Source organism: Rutilus rutilus, assembly GCF_951802725.1.
Source record: "Rutilus rutilus genome assembly, chromosome: 10".
In the NCBI taxonomy this organism is placed as follows: Eukaryota; Metazoa; Chordata; class Actinopteri; order Cypriniformes; family Leuciscidae; genus Rutilus; species Rutilus rutilus.
This window is the reverse complement of record NC_140215.1, coordinates 9830140-9851584: the sequence shown is the minus strand read 5'-3', so window position 1 is coordinate 9851584 and position 21445 is coordinate 9830140. Positions and strand designations below refer to the sequence as shown.

The 21445-nt window shown below is 37.7% G+C and overlaps 1 protein-coding gene across 2 annotated transcripts in view; it reads right to left on the bottom strand.

Annotated features, from left to right (window-relative positions):
- erbb4b (erb-b2 receptor tyrosine kinase 4b) overlaps positions 1-21445 on the bottom strand; it is a 290413-nt gene that overhangs the window by 45176 nt on the left and 223792 nt on the right. The window contains exons 12-18 of one of the 2 annotated variants that reach the window (XM_084420233.1): positions 21194-21393; positions 17913-18045; positions 15475-15546; positions 13235-13328; positions 7932-8086; positions 6872-6916; positions 2242-2374 (exon numbers count right to left, since the gene is read on the bottom strand). In XM_084420233.1, the coding sequence (XP_084276359.1) occupies positions 2242-2374; positions 6872-6916; positions 7932-8086; positions 13235-13328; positions 15475-15546; positions 17913-18045; positions 21194-21393 (832 nt within the window). The remainder of the gene's footprint in view (positions 1-2241; positions 2375-6871; positions 6917-7931; positions 8087-13234; positions 13329-15474; positions 15547-17912; positions 18046-21193; positions 21394-21445) is intronic. The other variant, XM_084420234.1, reaches the window with a different exon arrangement.

Below are 21445 nucleotides of genomic sequence, written 5' to 3'. Positions count from 1 at the left end.
ATAAATTGAATAGCCCAGACAATAGTGTATGAATTCCTTGTAATTTATTTAGTCTTGCTGTGCCATTATGTGGCGCATATAAGAGTTTGGGAGTTCAATCAATGCATAAAAAACCCTGGTGATAAAGGAACTATTGAAATGTGATGAGAGAGAGAGGGACAGAGATAAGAGGAAAAAGCAAAGAGAGAAGATACAGGAAAGAAAGACAGAAATAGAGAAGGTTATCCTGATAAAAATATGAAGGGAGAAAGTGTGTAGGAGAGATTGGGAAGCGTAAGAGAAAATGAGAGATAGAGAGAGAGAGCGTAAATCAGCCGTTCTATCGACCCTTTGCGGCGTCCCCCGGCTCATCACAGCGCCTGATTAAAAAACAATAGCACTTCTTCATTTAAATGGAATTGTAAATCAGGAGCCAGAACACAGAAGGCGGAGGAGAGCCAGGGGAGAGGACGAGCTGTGATCCAGGGAGCTGTCCGCTACAGGCGGTGCTGAAACACAGATCAGCTGTCCGTGGTGCTGAAAAACCTAAGTGGCATTGTGTTGCTCCAACTTAATATGAATTTATAGTGATAGAAACACCCTATTCCGGTGAAAATTGAGATATGGGAACGCTCAAGATCATTTGTGTTATTGGCATACATGATGTCCATTTTCACAAATACGTGCTTTCTTATGTGGCATGCGTGGGCCAGCTCCAGATTATTCTATGGAGTATCAGAGGAGAGCATTATACTCTCCGTTCAAAGCCTGAGGCCATACGGATATATGTATGCATTAAGACGAGAGGTCGGAACCTTCGGGCACAGAAACGCGGGATCCTTGCGCAACCTGCACTATTATGAACTCTCCACCCACACTGTGATATGAAAAATAAACAACAATATTAAGAGGATGGATAGAAGGAGATTGAGTAAATGAAAAGGAAGGACAGAAACAGTAAGCATTAAGAGGAAAAAATAAGCCATAAGTGAGGCCAACATCCCACCAGCAAGGACACGACTTCTCATTAATGTTCATTTAATTAACACATACAATCTCTTTAAAAAGAGGTGCAAAGAGAGGCTATTATCCTCAGCATTGGAATAATTCAGTTTGACTGTTCATGAGGTTTACATAGTAATCAAAACAGATTGAGTTAGGTACTTTTAACTGTCTTTAGAACTTGTATAAAGTTGAACTATGTTTTGGTTATAGAAATCTTAATTAACTTAATTAACCATGAAAAAGGTACAAAATAGGGCCTACAAGAGAATGAAGTAATTAATATCAACAAATGGTCAGTAAAAGGGAGTGATTAACCTTCATAAATTGTGGATGAACAAACTCAGTAGGCTAACTAAATAATATATATGCTCTTTTCTATTTTATATAAATTTTACATTGAGGTTTGCTATTCTTGCAACTCTGTTACCAAATCTGATGCGACTCAGATCTGTTTTTGTCATGACAGTGTGAGCGGCACAAACCACATGGAATCAGATTTTTTTTATTCTGATTTCTGCCACTTCCATATGTGGTCCTACATCTGATTCAGGTCAGATGTTTAGCAATGTGACCTCAGTCTGAACAGTCATATCAGAATTCATGTGACCTTTATGACACTAGAGCAACATTCGTCACAATTCTGCGCTCATGGGAGTCACTTCAAAGATTTTACTTACGCAAAGCTATCAAGACAGTTGCGAATGGTAGTCAGTAAAAGACAGTGATGTGTCAGAACTTAAAATTATTACAGTGACAGCTCTATATACAAGCACAACCTGAGGGTCATATCATAAATGTTTAAAAACTCTGCTCTTTTTTTAATTTATATATTGCCTGTGCATAAATTCGCTGGATTCCACGGCAAATCACACTATAAAAAAACACATAATCACTTAATCTAATGTCCTCAGTGTTTATTTCCGTATGACAGCCTGCTGTGTGTCGTGTTCTACCTTTTTTTGCGCACCCGGGTCAGTTCAGGACCATGATCTGTTCACACTGGAATCTGATATTGGTCACATTTAAAAAAAACAATGTGAACAGCTATACAAAAAAAATTCAGATCTGACCAATAAATCAGAATTGAGCACTAAGGCTCGCAGTGTGAACTGTTAAGGTCCTTGTGGTTTTCAGGGATCATGGAATTAGCTGAGAGAACAGTCTTTAGGAAGTTTGCTGTCTGTTTTCTGAATGCATGCTTAAGTATGAAAAAAAAAAAAAGAAAGAAAAAGAGAGAAAAGATGGGCCGTGTCTAACCTCAGTCTCCAAGAAGCGTCTCAAGGCTCTCTTCTTCTTGATGCTCTTCCTTCTGACTGATATGGCAACACTCAGGCCCACGATGATCACCACAAACAATCCCCCAATAACCCCAGCCGCAATGAGGGGAGTCCTGAGGGAAACACGGGAGAGAAAATAAACATTAGCCATAAGCAATAACAATAAACTACTGGGTAATTGGTCCCATATCACGTAAACCAGAGCTTATCAACTGGTTCTGCTTCATGACTAAGATATTTCAACATTGGATATCATTAAAATGAAACACTGAAATGTAAGAATAAATAAAAACATCCATTTATTTATTTATTACATACATTTTTGGAAAAACTCAACAGACTTATATTTATAGTTGAGAACCGCTGACACATACTACAGAAGAACAAAAGAGCTGTACAGATCAGTAGAGAAACCCATCAGAGGAGCGGGCTGAGAATTGCCAACATCCCTTAAATGAGAAGGAACATGAACAAAGCCTCACTCTCAGAAAGAAATGAGATATTTGGTTGGATGTGTCTGCAAAAAACCTTTCCAACTGCAGTCATCTTGCATCAGTCTTCTCTGGGCTGTACTTTGAGGTTTCAGTTTGAATCTCCGTCTGAAAATGTTCCCTTAGCATTAATGAAAGGCTTAATTCAACGGCAGCACTAAATCAGGACTGACTGCATACAAAACACAGCACATGCTGTCCTATTACAGGTCTTTCATTAAGATCCAACTCTTTAGACTGCCAATCTTATCATGTAATTGTCTCTGCACTTTTTTTCTCCCGTATTTCTAACAGCACATAGATATAAAGTAGACTCGCCATTTGGTGGGTATTATCACGGACCCAAGTATAAAGTCTTCTTTTTAGTTTTTCTGGGGAAAGTGATTTAAGCATATAAGCTGTGTACACACATGATGCGCTCATGTTCCAACTTTGGTGTTTTATAATTGTTGGATGGATATCTTGGAATTTTACATCTCAAAGTTACCATTTGTTTTTGTATCTTGTATAATTAGCATTGCATTAAGAAACCACATTAAGTTCAAAGTAGCTACATTTTATGCAATGAACATCAATTTTTGAAGGACTAATCAAAAAAAAAAAAAAAAAAAAAAGAGTGTCTTGTGCTGGTGATTTCTCAGGACACTTATATCAGTGATTTCTGACAGGTTGTAGAATTTTTTTGGTTATTCGATAAAACAAACTGCTTACAGCAAATTGAATATCTTATATGGATAGTTCACCCAAGAATGAAAATTCTGTCATTAATTACCAAACCCACAAGACCTTCGTTCATCTTCAGAAAAAACTCAAATAAAGATCTACACAACTGACAACTTTTGCGCTTCAAAAAGTTCATAAAGACATCGTAAAACTAGTCCAAAAGACACAATTGCTTTACTGTATATGATGAACAACAGAATGTAGGCTTTTATTTACATATAAACAATCATCAACTCACACATCAGTTGTGGTAAACGGAGGCATGTTGAGCTTCCGAAAGAACCAATGAGGTTCGTTCTCGTGTGTTACGCAGCACGTTGAGTTCCGCAAGAACCAATGAGGTTCGTTCTCGCGCTGATCAATGTACAAATAAAGTAAATCTGTTCATCATATAAAGCGTCTCTTCAGAAAATTTGGACTAAACCGATCAATTCATATGGATTAGTCTTACAATCTCTTTATGAACTTTTTGAAGAGTCAAAGTGTCAGTTGCATAGCTGTCAGTGGAGGGACAGAAAGCTCTCAGATTTCATCAAAAAATATATTTATTTGTGTTCCGAAGATGAATGAAGGTTTTATGGGTTTGGAACAACATGAGGGTGAGTAATTAATGAAATAATTTTCATTCTTGGGTGAACTATCCCTTTAAGATATTAAATTTGCTGTAAGCAATTTGTTTTATTGAATAACCAAACAATCGTAGCAATTAATGACAGAATTTCCATTTTTGGGTGAACTATGCCTTTAATTACGGTGTAATTACATCATGTGTTAAAAATGGATATTGAGATCCTTGTGTTTTTTTCTATTCCGTTAAACTCGTCCAGTTGCTTCCTACGTGTACACCTCTGTATGGAAGGAGTTTGTGTTTGGTTTTCCCTCCTGTGTAAATCTGGAACTGTAAGTTTGTGGAATGGAAATGAATTTTCACTCAGTGAGGTGGGGACAGTGAAGCATTGCCCAGGCATGATGAGCGATAGACTGCTAGATTATCTATGGGCGAGGTGAGAATCTCTCCCGTTAATTTGATATTGATCTGCAGTCAGAATACAAAGCTTATGAGCCACGGAGACCATAGCCGAGTGCATACCATCACCCACCGAAGCCTGTGTGAGTGTATAGATCCCACATGCGTGAGCGAGCTTCTTTCGCACTGACAATGAGCAGGCAATTATGTTGATGCTGCATTGCTGTCAGCACGCACCGTGCCACTGCCGTATATATTGCAGGGGAAGGAGGACAGGATGTCTGACATCTTGTTTTATGTAACCTGCCATGTCTTTTCCAATTGTGCAAGAGAGACTCTGGAGAGAAACACTTAGAATACACATTACAGAGAGGTTCAACAAGGATTTTTGGAGGTACGGCGGGGATTCTGATGCCCTAGGCAAGATAAGACATGACCCAACCATCCAGTATTACTTATATTGAAACCGTTCTGTGATAGTATTATATAGAAATATTAGCTGGAAGAAAAAAAGAATATATATATTACGTAAAAAAATCTAATATAAACTTAATAATTGTATTTAATAATATGTAGACTTCCATTCAAAAAATTGAGTACATGTATAATATACAGATACATATACAAATGGCATTAAATAGTCACTCATGCTTTTCGTTGTGAAAAACATCCTCTTTACCTGACTCTGCAGGCTGTTGTGATTGTTGACTATCACCTGCCTCTCATCTTGTTCACACTAGAGATGTTCAACTCTCTCCTGAGTGTGTTTGGTCTCCAAGGACAGCAATGTGTTTTATCAGGATTACTCCCTCCAGCCTTTACTCTGAAAGTCTTTCCAAACAACAAGTATACACTCCTGCACTATAATACACTATTAGGACAGGACAGAACTATATATATATATATATATATATGTGTGTGTGTGAGAGAGAAAGCGAATAGTCTTGATATAAATCCTGGTCCACATTACAGCTCATTCTGACCAAAAAAACATCTCTGGAAGAGACTTCATATCTCAGTTGATATAAACCTGCGCTCTCTGACTCTAAAAAAATATCCAAAAAGAGCCAATCAGATTGCATCTTGTGAGAAGCTTTTGCCCTAGTTGTTTTCAATACACATCAAGCAGTCTGTGGTTGTGATGTGTGAGGTCGAGACAAATGATTTCTAGCTTTGGCTTCCCTCCCCTGCCAGGACTGTGTATACCACTATGGTGGATATGAAACAGCAAACACATTTGCTCTGAGCAGTTAATGGTATTTTGTTCCAGCTTTCCCATGAGAACAAAAGAAAGTGATATCAATTTATCAAATATGCCATGAAGCAAATGTACACACACACACACACACACACACACACACACACACACACACACACACACACACACACACACACACACACACACACACACACACACACACACACACACACACACACACACACACACACACCTCACAGCAGCACATTAATCACAGAACTGTGGCCTGGTCATTATATAACTGTTTTTTTTTTTTTTTTTACCGTGCATTTTTGTGTTAAAGCAGAGCTCTGTCTTGAAAGGCAGCTGGCACTAAAACAATGAGCAGTGTGTGAGTGTGTGTGTTAATGATGTCATCAACACAGGAATTAGGCCAATCAGATGCAGCTGGGTTTGACAAACCTAGAGCCTTGCACTGTACGCAGCCAGTGAAGGATGAATTTTAATGTACAGTGAGAAACCACTAGTGAAAATACCTCTATTTTGCAAGCTTTGTTCATTTAATATTTAACATTTCATTAAAAATTGTACTACAGCATAACTATTTGAGTGAAACTTCATGTGATCAAAGTCACACATTTGCTTATTTAAATATTAACCAATAAACAAATTAAATAATAATACTTAATAAATATTAAAATTACAAATAATATTTCTTCATTCGACATCAGTGCTTAAAAAAAAAAAAAAAAAACTTAATTATTTATATTATATTATTTATCATCTTTTAATAAAAAATAAAAAATGTCAGAGATTTTCAATGTAGTCTCAAACATTTGGACCCCACTGCTAGTGCACAGAGGTCTTGTGACTGAATCACCAATATGACATAACTGTGTGTGTGTGTGTGAACTGTCTGTAGAACTGTGTGGTGTAAAGGATCTCCAGTCACAGTGATTTTCTATTGATGCCAGCCAGTTTGACTAGAATCAACTGTTGGACATTGGGCAGAAAACCAAAATAGATACCATGAATAAATGATGGCTTAAGGGAGGACGAGAACCTAGTGCCAGAATTCTGACCTTGCAAACCTACTGACAGTGGAAATCACTGTATTTTGGAGAAAGAGTGTATAACACACAGTAGTGTTGCTACAGGACATCATTTATGTTACAGAGATTTAGACTTATAGTATATATAATTGATATATATACATATAAAATGAGTGTACCTGTCCATCATGCCAATGCAGTCTTGCAGACGAGGCCCTGTGCATCTGAAACAATAAATAAAGAATACAAATTAACAAATAAGTAAACACACACACACACAAATATATCTAAAGTTTTCTAAAGTATTTATATATTTATTAGTATTTAACTATTTTAATGTTTATCCTGCACCAATAAAACAATGCATATCAATAAAAATGCTGCATTTATTAATTTTTACTAAAATATTTTAATAAATAACAAAATACCATGCAAGGTATTCATTGAAAAAGACAGTTTGAAACGAGTCATACTTACGTACGTACTTAATTTATGCTACTGAAGTTCAAATCAGTAATGCTGTTGAGATCAAAGATCTCGGTCTAAACATTCTCATACTTACAAGACTAGGAAATATTGTGAATGTAATCTAATGACTGTCTTGAGACAACTTAATGATCACGATTCATCAAATCTATTAGTGCTAGACCTATTTTCAAGACACTGCCTCTCCTGTCGTTTTATTGACGTCTAAATTCCTGCCCTTCCACGCTGATGCTCACAGCCTTGTCGTTTTGTCAGCTAACCGCTAACGTCACTAATCGTCCCTGGCTAACAGCGATCCCAGATCAGACAGTCAGCAGATGAGGGCTTCCATGTGACACAGGAGGAAGAAAAGTGAATACATGGCTCAATGTGAAGATTCATTGAGGAGATAATGGTTTTCTGCAGGAAATTTGAGCTGTCTCTCATGTAACCCCAAGGGCCTGAGGTTATGTTGCAGGTGCCCAGCCGGATAAATTCGGAGAGTGTGATGGTTATCATTTAGGGCTAAAGTTAGATTGCAGAGACGCAGCAAGGGCAAACTCCTTCCTCTAAAATTAATGAGGCTTTATGCACAGCCAGCTCCGAGGACACAAGAGCTCTAAAAAGGGTCAGTGCATTGACAAATAGGCTCTCTGAAGTTCCTGAGGCTAGAACTGACGTGGCAAACAAGCACAGGAAGTAGCTGGACCGCTACAGATATATTTCCCACACACACACTCACAAAATGCAAACATTTAACAAAAATGTCCATACCCCTGGGTGCAGTTGACATGACAGGGGTGACACTCATTGTTGGCCTCTGCATATTTGAAGATGAAGCTGTTTGCTCCCTGTAGGCCATCAGGGCATTTCTCCACACAGTTGGGTCCGTCTTTAAAGTGAAGACATTTAACACAGTGATCAGGACCCTGCAAGAGAGAGAAAGAAAGTGGAGGAAAGAGACACATAAAATACCAGCACCTATGGATAATAACCATCCCTCACCACCAACACAATGACCATAACAATCAGCCGGCACAGGATTTATGGCGGTAATATGGAGAGAGGAGGCCGGAGAGGGGGAATTGTTAGCTTGGATATCAATATAAGCACCCTTAGAGTCATCCGAACACCTCATCAACCAGAAAGACAAATAACACTTTGCGGACAATAGGAAGAGATGCTCCGTTTTGTTCTATTAAGGGTGGAAAACGCATGCTGCGCCTACGTAACCTTGAGGAACATCTGTATGCGAGCGTATCTGTCTGTGCTCAGTGAGACCGAGGCTGATATGTGCTTCTTTACGAGCGAATCTCTTGTGAGAGATGAATAAAAGCCTTGCAGCAATTACAGCTGCTCTTCATTTCACGCTGTAAACCGCCTCTGATGCAATAAAGCAGCAGACGGCACCCAGACGCGGCCGTGGGAGCCAGGCAGCACGCAACACACACAGCTTCAGGACCGTAAACATACAGTTTTCCATCGATATTAACAGTTCAGGTTTTTTTTTAAAGAAATTATTAATACTTATATTCTGCAAGGATGTGACATTAAAGACATTTAAAATGTTAGAAAACATTTCTATTTCGATGCTGTTCTAACTTTCAATTCCTCAAAACATCAACTTTGATAATAATAAGAAATGTTTCTTAAGCAACAAATCAGAATATTACAATGATTTCTGAAGGAACAAGACAGGAGTAATGACTGCTTAAAATACCGCTTCGCCATCACAGGAATAAATTGCATTTCAAAATATGTTAAAATCGAAAACAGTTATATTTCACAAAAAATATTTAACAATATTACTGTTTTACTATTGCTTACTGTCATCATTTACACACACCTCATGTTGTTCCAAATCTTTCTTTCATCTGTGCAATAGAAGACATTTGGAAGAATGTTTTTGTCCATATAATGAAAGTCAATGGGGTCCTAAATAACACTGGACTCCTTTGACTTTCACTGTATTGACAAAAAAGACGTTTCACAAAATACTGTCTCTTCGTTTGGGTTCCACAAAAGAAAAAGGTCGTACTGGTTTGGAATAACAGAAGAATGATGGTGACAGAAGTATAATTTTTGGGTGAACTATCCCCATCATTTCTCATCTACCCTCTACTATTGCTATTAAGGCGAGACACGGCAGGCAAAAACATCGGGTTTTTTTTACTGGTCAATTTTGAGATTTTTGGATATTTGTCTTCAATAACATGTCTTCTTTCAGACGTGTGTTGAAAAAAAGTCCGAAATACACATTTAGTTTATTTTATTACACTTTGTCTGTTTGCGTCTGTAGATTTCTCATAAATTCAACAAAAGATGGTGTTCTTAATCAACGTGCTGCTCCGCGATCTCTGCCGTCAGCCTGTCATCACATGCACCGTTAGGAAGCTCTCTCTCTTGTGTACAATCCTGTCGGATCCAAATATGGTCATTTCCTTTTTATCAGCAACCAATCGTGAAAGTAAAAGGGCTGAATGCGCAATCTCATTGGCTGATGAAAAATCTTTAAAGCCCGTTTTCTCAAAATGACTTTTCTCTCATACTCCAGGTCCGAAATCTCCACTTCAGTAGCACCTATATACACCAAACTTTCCAGACTTGTACCTAGTCATATTATGAAGACATTTACAGAGGGATTTGTAAATATATAATTCCTAGCCTGGTTTATATAACATTTTATTCCAAAAAATATGGCGAAAATCATTTTTTTAAGGCTATTAATAGACAGTATTTTCTGATTTACAGGATAACAAAAATAGATATCTATAAATCCCTCTGTAATTTTTTTTCCCATCTATTATGTGAACACAATGAAAAAATAATTTTTAACCTGGCTTTATCCAATACTCAGATATAGCAAATTAGTGCATATTTGATTAGATCTTGCCTGATTTGCATATTTAAACATTAAATTACAGAAAACTTGTAATACATTTTTTTCTCATCTTAATGTAGGTAATCAACTGGCAAAGTTTCATGGTGATATCTGCTAGTTAAAATTTTTAACCTTAAGTGGCAAAAGGCTCAAAACTAAATAAACGAATGAACACTCAACCACAACTACATGAGTAGCATGCTGCTCTATTCAGCATTGCATTATTCATTTAATATATTAATAAATCTATTGAATTTATTTTACCTTCAAGTCTTATCAAAATTATCATGGCTATGAGAATAGAGTGCATGAACGTCACCAGAATGTCATAATTACCAGTGGGGAAACTCTGGATATTCATTGAGTTTGGGGGCATGTTAATTAAAGAATCCTGGCGGAAGTAAATTAGTATTGTTTCTGATTAAGTTTTAATTGCGAATGTTGACTGTACAATTTAATTTGCATGCATTGTAGGCTGCTATAAAGCTCACCAAATGCCTCCTCATTTAGCTGGTTTACTCATCATTTTGTTCTATAGCTCTGAAAAAGCTTACTGTTTTCTTGGTAAGTAAAAAAGAGAGAAAGAAATATGATGGCCCAGCGAGTCAATTTTATTCCGGCACTGGGTCTGCCAAAATCGTGCAAAAGATAAAGGTGTCTGTAAAACTCCTCCAAGGCAAGGTTACCTAGAAAGCATCATCACTTTTTCTGTTAATTGTGCTGCTTCTCCAGACACCTGCTGCACACAAATCTCCATTTCCTCTCCACACACACAAAACACTGTTTGTTAGTGTTGTTTAATTATGCCTTTGTGAAGCAGATGTTGCTGATTGCTTCACAGGTAGGTTAGACCACTCAGCAGTTAATCTGCACTAATAACAACAAACATTTTAACAGCTTAGCTAAGCCTTGCATCACCTCAGAGGCTTATGGGTGTGTAAAGTCCTTATTGGAGAAAGTCAGTTGGATCACTTGGTGATCAATTTAGTGTCTCTATTATTTGCATTATTGTCTCCAATGGTCTGTTTTAGGAATGTGAAGTTTTTTATCTGGATGTTACTATACAATTATTATTATAATTCTCAAAAGAAATTATCATAATATTCCCATAATGAAGTTTTTTTTTTTTTTTTTAACCACATAAAATGGGTGTTTGGTGTTTTTAGCCCCCAACGGCGCCTTCCAGGCAGCGAGGGGATGGGTAGGTTTAAGGTTGAGGTTAGGGTTAGCTGCCTGGAAGGAGCCATTGGGGGCTAAAAACACCATCGAGCCATAAAATGACTTCTATTAAAAATAAATAATTAAGAGCAGAACATCAAATATCTTTCAATAAATATTTTTTAGATTACATATGACACAAGGGTTACAAGGAGATTTGCTTAGCTGTCAATAATTTTACAGTGCAAAATGCCTTCATTCTTTATATAACAATTACTAACATGTACACATACTCACATCGACATGGCACATTGACTGAACTACTTCGGAAATGAACAGATAACAGGCTTTGATCAGGCAAAAACCACATGAAAGAGGAATATTTATCCTCTAAATTTCCAGGCACAGGTAAAAAAAAAAAAAAAAAAAAAGAAAGTCAGGACACGCACTCAGTTTTAGAGAGTTTTTTTCTGTCTATGTTTGTGCTGGTATGGGTCTCGGAGGGCTCATGATCGCGTCATTTGCGAGACCTTTCTGTTTGACTCAAGCAGACAACAGCCAGAGGCCTCTGAGATGTAGAGATGGATCAGCTAAATCCTCTTTCGCCAACACAAGCACACGGCCGTACGCATCTTGTCATGTAGTCATCAATTTAAACCAAAGTGCTTGAGGCGGTTTTGAAAAAGGGGCAGCGCTGAGCACACAGCCCATCTGTGGTAATGTCTCTAACCTGATCAGATTCATGAACATCCAAACAGCTTATTCATCCCACTCTCAGGTGTCTTCTATGGGGCAGGACTCTCTGTAAACACTTGCCAAGTTTAGGCAACTTAATCTACTTTCTCACTAAATTAACAAGAAGTAAAATCAATCCGACGGCGGCAAAAGTACACTTCGACAAGGGATTCAATTAATCATTTGACCAAGCCAATCGAAGGTGGTGTCTGCTGTTCAGCTCTGTTTGTGCTTAAAGCTAATATATATTGAAAGAGATTGCATTGAAATGAAAGAAACATGCACACAGAATCCAAAATTAACAATCACCAAGCACTGATTGAGCTGATTATTCATTAAATTTATTTGTAGTTAAAGCTACCTTTCAAAAGTTTGGGGTTGGTAAGATTTTTTTAAAGGGGTGGTTGATTATGATTTCACTTTTCTAACTTTAGTTAGTGTGTAATGTTGCTGTTTGAGCATAAACAACATCTGCACAAAGTTACAACGCTCAAAGTTCAAAGCAAAGGAAGATATTTTATTTTAAAGAAATAACTTTTTAAGGACTACAACAAAGGCTGGTAGGGACTACACGACATTCCTCCCGGGTTAGTGACATCACTAACCCTAAAAATTACATAAGCCCCACCCCCGGGAACACGATTTATAGATTATCAAGACAGAATATGATAATCAATGACTAGAAGATAACTACACATTAGCTACATACATTCATCAACTAACCATTCAGAAATGTCCTGTTGCATTCTACATGTTGTCACTTCTTCTTGAGTCTCTCCATCATTGTCTTAATCCGGTTTGAACATAAAAAACTAAAAGTTTTTGAAATTTTCAGTGCATGTCTGTGTGAGGTAAAAGGACACAAGCTGTTGTAGCTCCGCCCTCTGTGCCGGGAGCAGTAGCTCATTTGCATTTAAAGGGACAGATTATCAATGATTATCAATTTCTCATTATTATCAATGTTGAAAACAGTTGTGCTGCTTAATATTTTTGTGGAGACTGTGATCATTCAGGATTCTTTGATGAATAGAAGGATCAAAAGAACAGCATTCATTCAAAATCTTTTGTAACATTATAAAAGGCTTCACTGTCAGTTTTGATCAATTTAATATGTCCTTGCTGAATAAAAGTATTAATTTCTTTAAAAAATAATTAAAGTTTTTTATAATCAGAAAAAAAGAATGTCTAAAACACCATGCCAATTAAAATTGTACACTTGTGCTAATGTTGTTGTTTTTAAAGACTGATATTATGGGCTTATTATTTTCTAAGTGTAGCTGGAGAGGAATATGACTGAACTCACAGGCCCAGTGCACGTAAGACCGTCATCATCTGCCACCTCACACTGCGCGTCACACTCCAGGCACACTGAACCATTTGCGAACTCACGCACATCCCTATAAAAGAGAAAGAGAAAAATATGAGGTAACATAACACACTAAAATGACATTTAATGACCGCTCAAGAGCATTCAAGTTTCAGATGGGAAGAATAGCACGTCAATCGACAAAGTTCATCAAGGAATTCCTGCTCAAGTTCAAGGATCTAGATGATTCAATCACTAGCCTTTTAAAGTCAAGACAACTCTCCAATTTCAGACTAGATATTAGGTCTTTATGTACACTTCAGATTTCAAGATCTGAATGAGGAAAGGCTGAATCACAGGCAGTAAAAAAAAAAAAGAGTCATCACACACACACGCACGCACGCACGTCCACACACACACACACAGGTAGCTTGTGAAAGAGCAGCCGAAGGGAATTCAGTGCCTGAGGCACAAGGCCATAGGGAGGCAACAGTGGAATCCAACACATCCGCCAGGTGTTTACAGCACTTCTCAGACAGCTGCCACAGCTGGCAAACACAGTTACTATTGACCAAAAGTAAACAGTCAGCCTTCACCACCTATCGAGGTGACAATTCATCAAGCACATTCAGGGACACCTCAAAGCACCACACGGAGGAAATCAGCTAGGGACCTCTGAAACAAACGATCACAAAATGGTTCAATACAGGCGAACACAGTCGCTTCCTGTTTCCATCACTCCTCTGAAGACGGTAGTGACATTTTAGAAGCTGACATCCGTTGCCGTGACATGTGGAGGATGGCAGCTCAGTGTGGGAGAAAGAAAAATAAAAAAAATAATTGTTTTATGATTGACGTGCTATGTCAATGAGTGTTACATTAAATTAAAATGAATTATTCTTTATCTAAAAGGCACAGCACATTTTATGTAGACTGTGAGAAGCTTATAGAAGACCCCCTTATCATTTGAGGACTTCTCTTTCTCCCTTTATGTGAACTTCAACTTCACAGGCTCCGTAGTGTTGCACGTTCGGTGTCCACCGCATGCTTCCTGGTTCACTCTGTGTTCTGTGTTTGCTTTAGGACACAAATTTTGACTTTGGACTTCAAGTGGAGACCCAATACAGAAACAAAATGGTTTATCATTCAAAAGTAAACAAATATGTACTTAAAATCCAACATGAAATATATGAATGCTACTACTAGGAAAATGCAAAACATGTTTCTGTATTGGGTCTCCATTTCTAATCAGTCTAATGTGAAACATGACTTGGCTGAATTTTGTAGAATCATAAACAACTGCAGGTGTGTGATTTACAAGCTTTTTTCACAAGTCTCTTATGCTCACCAAGGCTGCATTTATTTAATCAAAAATACAGTAAAACAGTAATATTATTTTGAAATGTTACTACAATTTAAAACTGTTTTCTATTTTAATATATTTTAAAACTCATCATTTATCCTCTGACGTAAAGCTGAATTTTCAGCCGTCATAACTTCAGTCTTCAGTGTCACATGATCTTCCAGAAATCATTCTAATATTCTGATTTGAAGCTCATGAAACATTTCTTATTGTTATCAATGTTGAAAACAGTTGATCATTTTGTTTAATAGAAATAATAAAAAAAAAAGCATGTGAAATAGAAATCTTTTGTAACAGTATAAAAGTCTTCACTGTCATATTTGATCAATTTAATGTATCATTGGTGAAGAGAAGTATTAATTTCTTTCAAAAAATAAATATGTCCTCCCTCCCCATTAGTGTCTGACACTGAAAACTGAACCAGAAAGCCTTTGGACTGTTTTCTGATGTCTGTATTTACCACTAGCCACTTGTTCAACAATCATCTGAAAATAATGTTAATACCAGCTGTAAATAAGCTTCCAGCAAACCCCACAACAAAAACTGTCCTAATCATCTTCAAAATCTTTCATTTAGAGCTCAAACACCTCACATCCTAACCCATCCTCAGAATGTCTTTTCATTTTTTCGCTGTCTGTTCCCTAATACTGAGGGAATCATCTTGTGCGAACAGCGAGTGAGACCGCAGAGGTCGACAACCAGAGGAGAGACAGAGAAAACATTGAGATCACTCTGCAAATCAAAACACAAATACACACACACACACACAAACAAAAACAGCAAAGATAGCGGAACACTGGGTGACTCGTGTGGGACGGGTGAGTAGGTGGACGTGACAGTGCGAGACAGTGATGCATCCGTGTCCGTGCCGTACCTCTCCGAACCTGCCTCCCGCTTCTCGACCACATAGGGCCTGGTGAGCAGCTTGGGCCTAGAACCGGCCAGTCTGCAAGGCAAAAGAATCATGTGGGACGATCGCAGGGTGCACGAGCCCTGGTGCTGATTCACTATCAATGCAAAACCAACATGGATGTGGCATTTATATAAAATACAGTGCACCCATCCATGATAGTCCCAGTCCTAAACACTCAAGGGACGAGGGGCCGTCTCAAAATGGCAAATGACTGTTGTTTTAGAATGTGAAAATGGATGTTGTTTGTTTATTGCCTTGTTTTAGCTCTGGGCAAGGGAGAAATTAAATTTAGCTGCTTCACTCAGTCAAATCAATCAAACGCTGATATTCATCTTTCCCTTTGAGCAGTACGTAAGCACACAACAAATAAAGAGGGAACTCAAAACCAATCTGTAATTTACTCTCTTCACTGCACTGATCAACACCTTTATTGTTCACTTATTCCAAATGTGTTAACCAAGAGAAGGGGCTTAATGTCAAAACAATTTTATGAGGAATCAGACAGACACTCACTACCAAAAAGATTTTTGTGCTGGTTTGGTATTGGTAAAGGCGGTTTACCAAGGAAGCCTGGCTGGTTAGTTAAGCAGCATGACGAGAACATCATCCATAACACAACATGTGCAGTTATCTACAGTCTACAGTGCCATGGCAAACAAAATTATGAATTTTTCCTTGGGTTGTTTAGGAGTTTATGATGAGATAAAGACATAGGGTACCATGAAATGACACAAAGACAATAAATAAAATGTCTGGTTACACTTTATTTCGACAGTTCACTTTAGACATTCTACTAACTATAAGTAACTTAACTTTGCAACTACATGTAAACTAACTCTCACTAGATATTAGTAGACTGTTAGGATAGGGTTAGAATAAGTTGACATGTAGTTGCAAAGTTACTTATAGTCGGTGGAATGTCTGTTGGACTGGAGGACCATCAAAATATAGTGTTATCAAATATTAAGCAGATACTAAGAGTAATACTCTAATGACTGGTAGTTGAAAAGTTACTTATAGTTAGCAGACTGTCTGTCAACTATCAAATTGAAGAGTAAGCAATTGTCTATCTATTACTGGCTGCACAAAAAAGCAAGAAAGGACGACAAGAAAATACACAGATTTACTACACAAAATATGGTTTCTAGAGTGTTTTGGCACACATTACAATTTCATGTGCCCTACATATGTGTCACTCTACTTTAATGTGTGACTAGCCAAACACAGTATATGTACAGTATTTGTGTTTTTTTTTTTTTAATGAAGGTAATTTGTCTTGGAAAATATTTTACTACACCTGCATTTATTTTTCCTATTTTTAAAATGCTTTTAAAAGGGTAGTGCATCCAAAAATGTTAGTTCTTGTCATTCATGTCATCCCAAACTTGTATGACTTTCTTTTCATCACAAAAGTTTATATTTTTGGGTGTGTGTGCTCATACAATAAAAGTCAATGTGGTCCAAAACAACATTGAAAAAAATTAGTGACTAATTAGTAAAAGATTAATCACTAAGATATTTTTCCAAAACCACATTTTAAGTGTATCAACTAAGAAAGAAAATATTTTATGAGTAAATGATGACAGAAGTCTTTTTTTTTTTTTTATGAACTATCCCTTTAAAGTTGACATTTTATTATTTTAACCTTTTCACATATCCTGACTATAAAACATATAGTAAACTATGAAACTCTGTCATATATTATTAAATTGTTTAATCTTTTATTAAACCATAAATTAATTTCATGAAAAATGATCTTATAAAATATGTATTGCGTGGAAAGGATAAACTAATGAGTTTGAAAAGTGTGTTTCAAGAGAGTTTATTTTCTTAACGTACACAGGGTCGAAAGTGCCCATGGAAACACTCATACTTGTGTGTGTCTGTTTATCTGCCTTAAATCTTTGTGCGTGTGTGAAAACAAAACCAAGGCTTTACTCAGTTCTTCATTCTGTCATGGTGCTCCACACACTGCTGTATTTGATGTAGACGTCATATGAGGTAGAGCTCACCCAAACACTGTTATTTATTTTCCAGCTCAACCAAGCTTACATTTCATCATTGCAACCTGCTCTCCAAAGCCAGGGGACGTGCTGCTCTGCTGTTTTATTATTGTTTTCTAGAGGATGTAGACATGAATCTTTGTGAAATCCCTGTAGAACAACTAGCTATTGTTCAACCTTAGGAAGACACATCTTCTACCTGTACAAGCGAACATTAATAAACTGTGCCGCAAAGTATATGCAAATAATCCGACAACATAGCTTGAGAACACCTGTGATTCTTGAGATTTGTAGATTCATGTAGTAAAACATGTCCTGTACAAATATAGTTTTGTGGAGTTATACATATCTATATTAATTTATCAGTGGCATTGAATGTGGCGTTTAACAACTTACCCTTCGTGCAGGTTGCAGGATTCAACACAGGTGCGTCCCCTGCTAAAGAACCGACAGGACAGGCACTGGTCGGGCCCCGGACCCCAGCATCCAGCATCAGAGCACAGCGGGTCACATACCATACGATCCAAAACTGCAAAAGATATGTTTATCATTAATACAAGAGCACTCATGCCAGTAAATAACTAACTTCCCCATAGTTTCCTATCATCTCTCATCTGTCCTACCACTGAAAGTGGCAAAAGCCTGTCTTATTTAAATAAATGATAATACAAAATGTATAATATATGAAACATTTTTATTACATGACTCTGTGGAATACTTGATTCTGATTGGTCAATCGCGCCATCCAGCGCTATGTTATTCCCTGATAACAACTGGTAAAAACAGATAACACAGGCTCATCTGGGTAACTGAAGTCAGAACTATAATGTGCCACTAAAGACTGGAGTAGTGGCTGCTAAAAATTCAGCTTTGACATTATAGGAATAAATTACATTTTTTAAATATATATATATATATATATATATAAATAAGTTTATTTTAAAATGTATTTTAATTTTGTTAATTTTTTTTAAATTGTAATACTATTAACATATTACAGTTTTTACTGTATTTTTGATTAAATAAATGCAGCCTAGGTGAGCATAAGAGACTTCTTTTAAAAACAAACAATCTTACCGGTCCCAAACTTTTGAATGACACTGGCAGTATAAGCAATTTAATGTAATTTTAATATTATTTATTTATTTATTATTATTATTTTTGTATGGCAATAGATGATATACGGATATATTTTTAGAATAAAAATGCAGAATTCTATATTTGCCTAAATCACAATGTAGTGATAATTGTGCAAGTGACTGCTCTAATTGACTTTTTCTAATAAAAATGTCATCTGTTCCAAGGTGTTACAATGAAAAACTCATTTCTGTCCATATCTGCATTTCAGTCTATTGCACATTTGTCTCCAAATGATGCTGTCAGTCCACCCCAGGGAAACGTTCAGTCGATAGATGGAAAAGATCCTTTGTCAAACCGTGACTGAACACAATGCACACGCCATCTGTGAAAAGTGTTACTTGTCCGGTCATGGATGTATTAAGCTTGTACAAAGCTGGCTGTATATGAACTGCCGCATTTCAATTTGAAATGAGGACAGAATGGTCTGGGCGCCCACCCACTGGGCACTGTATTTTGCAGCAGCTGGGAGAGTGTTTTAAAATACTGCTGACACCACTTCTGCAAGTCTCACAGACGTCCTCCTCAACAGACAAACTTCTGAAACTAATGTTGAGAATAATATCACTGAAGAGCATATATCGGGGTCAAAAGATTCGAAACCACAGTCAAAATATGGATGTTAACTAATGTGTATTAAATATGCGTAAACTTATGACAATGTGAACAAAAAGTCAAGTTCTTGCTTTCATTGGGAACAATAATGCTGGATTTTACAGCGTGAACTTGTGGGATTCAACCGGCGTCACCGGAATGGGAAACAGGCGCTAACAAGGACGCTAAAGACCACAGCGCCTCTTGAGATCAGGGGTTTACCTGCACAGCTCTCACAAAGTCGGCATGAAACGGATGTTGCGATTGTCTTTTCTTCCCTATTGTTATGTATATCCGAGTTAAACAGCTTTTCGAATGAGAAAGAATGTGGAGCAAGACTTTTGTCCGTGTGTAATTGATTAGATCATTTGAATCGTTGTGGTTTGCTATTGCTGTGATCTCAGGTGAGTGACAGGTTGTCACACGTCATCAAAGAAGAGAAAGATGTCTTAGCAAGAGTGAGGGGGAAGTTATTTTGATTAAAGAACACAACAGTATTCCATAAAAATATTGTCCATTTTGATATCATGGTGAATTCAAAGCAAAAATCAAATACTAGAATTTTTCTTTTATGAAAACCTCCTCAATGTATTATGTTACTTCAAGGACTATAGTAAGGATTGCTGAACACCAGGGAGGGTGTTACATTACTGAGGCTAGTACATTTATTCGCAAAAATCAATGACTAAATGAGCAATAACATGTAAAAGCACTCCAGAGAGCACAACAAAAACCCAGCCTTCCTCAGGGAACAACATCTAGTTCAAGGACCAACTTGGTGCTTAACGCAGGTATCCAACAGCACGAGGAACGACAGAGAGAAGTGGGAAGCCCTTTCAGCTCTATATTTGTGGCAGATGGATCAAAAAGATGCCAACTTCAAAGTTTTAACCTGGTTGAAAACACACAATTTGGGTTGCGTTGATGTCAAAAGCAGTGCTGGGTTGGTTTCCAGGGAGATGTGTAAGAGCCAGGGGGATCGCGAAGCCCAACAAAAGGCTACGGTTGCCGCGAGACATTAATGATTGCTGTTGCATCACAACATCCTGCGCAATGGAAAAGAAGGCCAAAAACTGCTTTTTAGCTGTTTTTCATAAACATCACTCAGCAGGAGAGAAAAGAGAGAGTTCTTAAAGACAGAGGTGAAAGTAAATTCCCTCTGGTGATTACAGCTTCTCCTAGAAAAAAAAAAATCTGAAATGTCAGAAATTGTTGCAGGGTCTTCCCTGTAATTAATTCCCTGTGATTGTTCATGGAGCGACTTAACATTTGCAGAGAATGGGTAATTAGATTGACGGTCCATGCATAAACCCGAGGCATTTGGGGTCTTTTTTCAGGTTTACGGTAACATCATTCCACACATCTTCAAGTAAAAAAAAAAAAAAAACATCAAAGAACTCTTTATGTTGGATCTAAGGGTGAATTTGAAGGGTAAAAATGGAGCACATGGTAGGGGGCTTGCATCAGTTCTCATATTTCACAGCAGAGTGAGACTCTGATCGTCTGACATCTCCTGACCCCCTCCATCTGTGGAGGAACCCTCATGGCCCCCGCTAGGCTCGGCGAGGTGCAATGACACGGCCAGAACGTCAGGTATGAGGGAGCTGCACCAGCACCTTCCAAAGTGACCGAATTTACTGCCTCAAAGTCTGCGAGCTCAGCGTGAGGCGTCGTGATCTCTGGCTGTGGTTCGGGTGAACCAGGACAATCAGCAGCTGGAAGCCTGAGAACCATCCTAGCCTCAAGACTTTTTCTCACAGGTCAGATGCTGCAGATTGTTGGGTAGATGTTGTGAAAAACTGTTTTTGGAATTATTTTGATTTGCGAGAATAAACTGGACTAGACCTTATGATGCAAGTCTAATATCTGGCTATGCTAGCCTAGGATATGACTAATTTACCCTAAAAACAAATGGAACAATAGTAAAAACAGAGCGACGGACTCACTGCACTCCTTGGGGTCGCGGTTGTTGCGGATCAGGGACTTCTGGGTGTTAGTGCGGAAGAGTCGTGTCCAGTTGACGGTGTTGTAATAGCAGAGTTGACTGTTGTTGGTGACGTACACGTTTCCAGCACTGATCTCATTAAGAGACTGCAGCTGAAGTGATGAAATCCACTGCTGCTTCAGCACCAGAAGAGAGATGCCACTAAACACACGAGAAAACACAAGGGGACAAAAGGTTACCGTTAACACTTTAA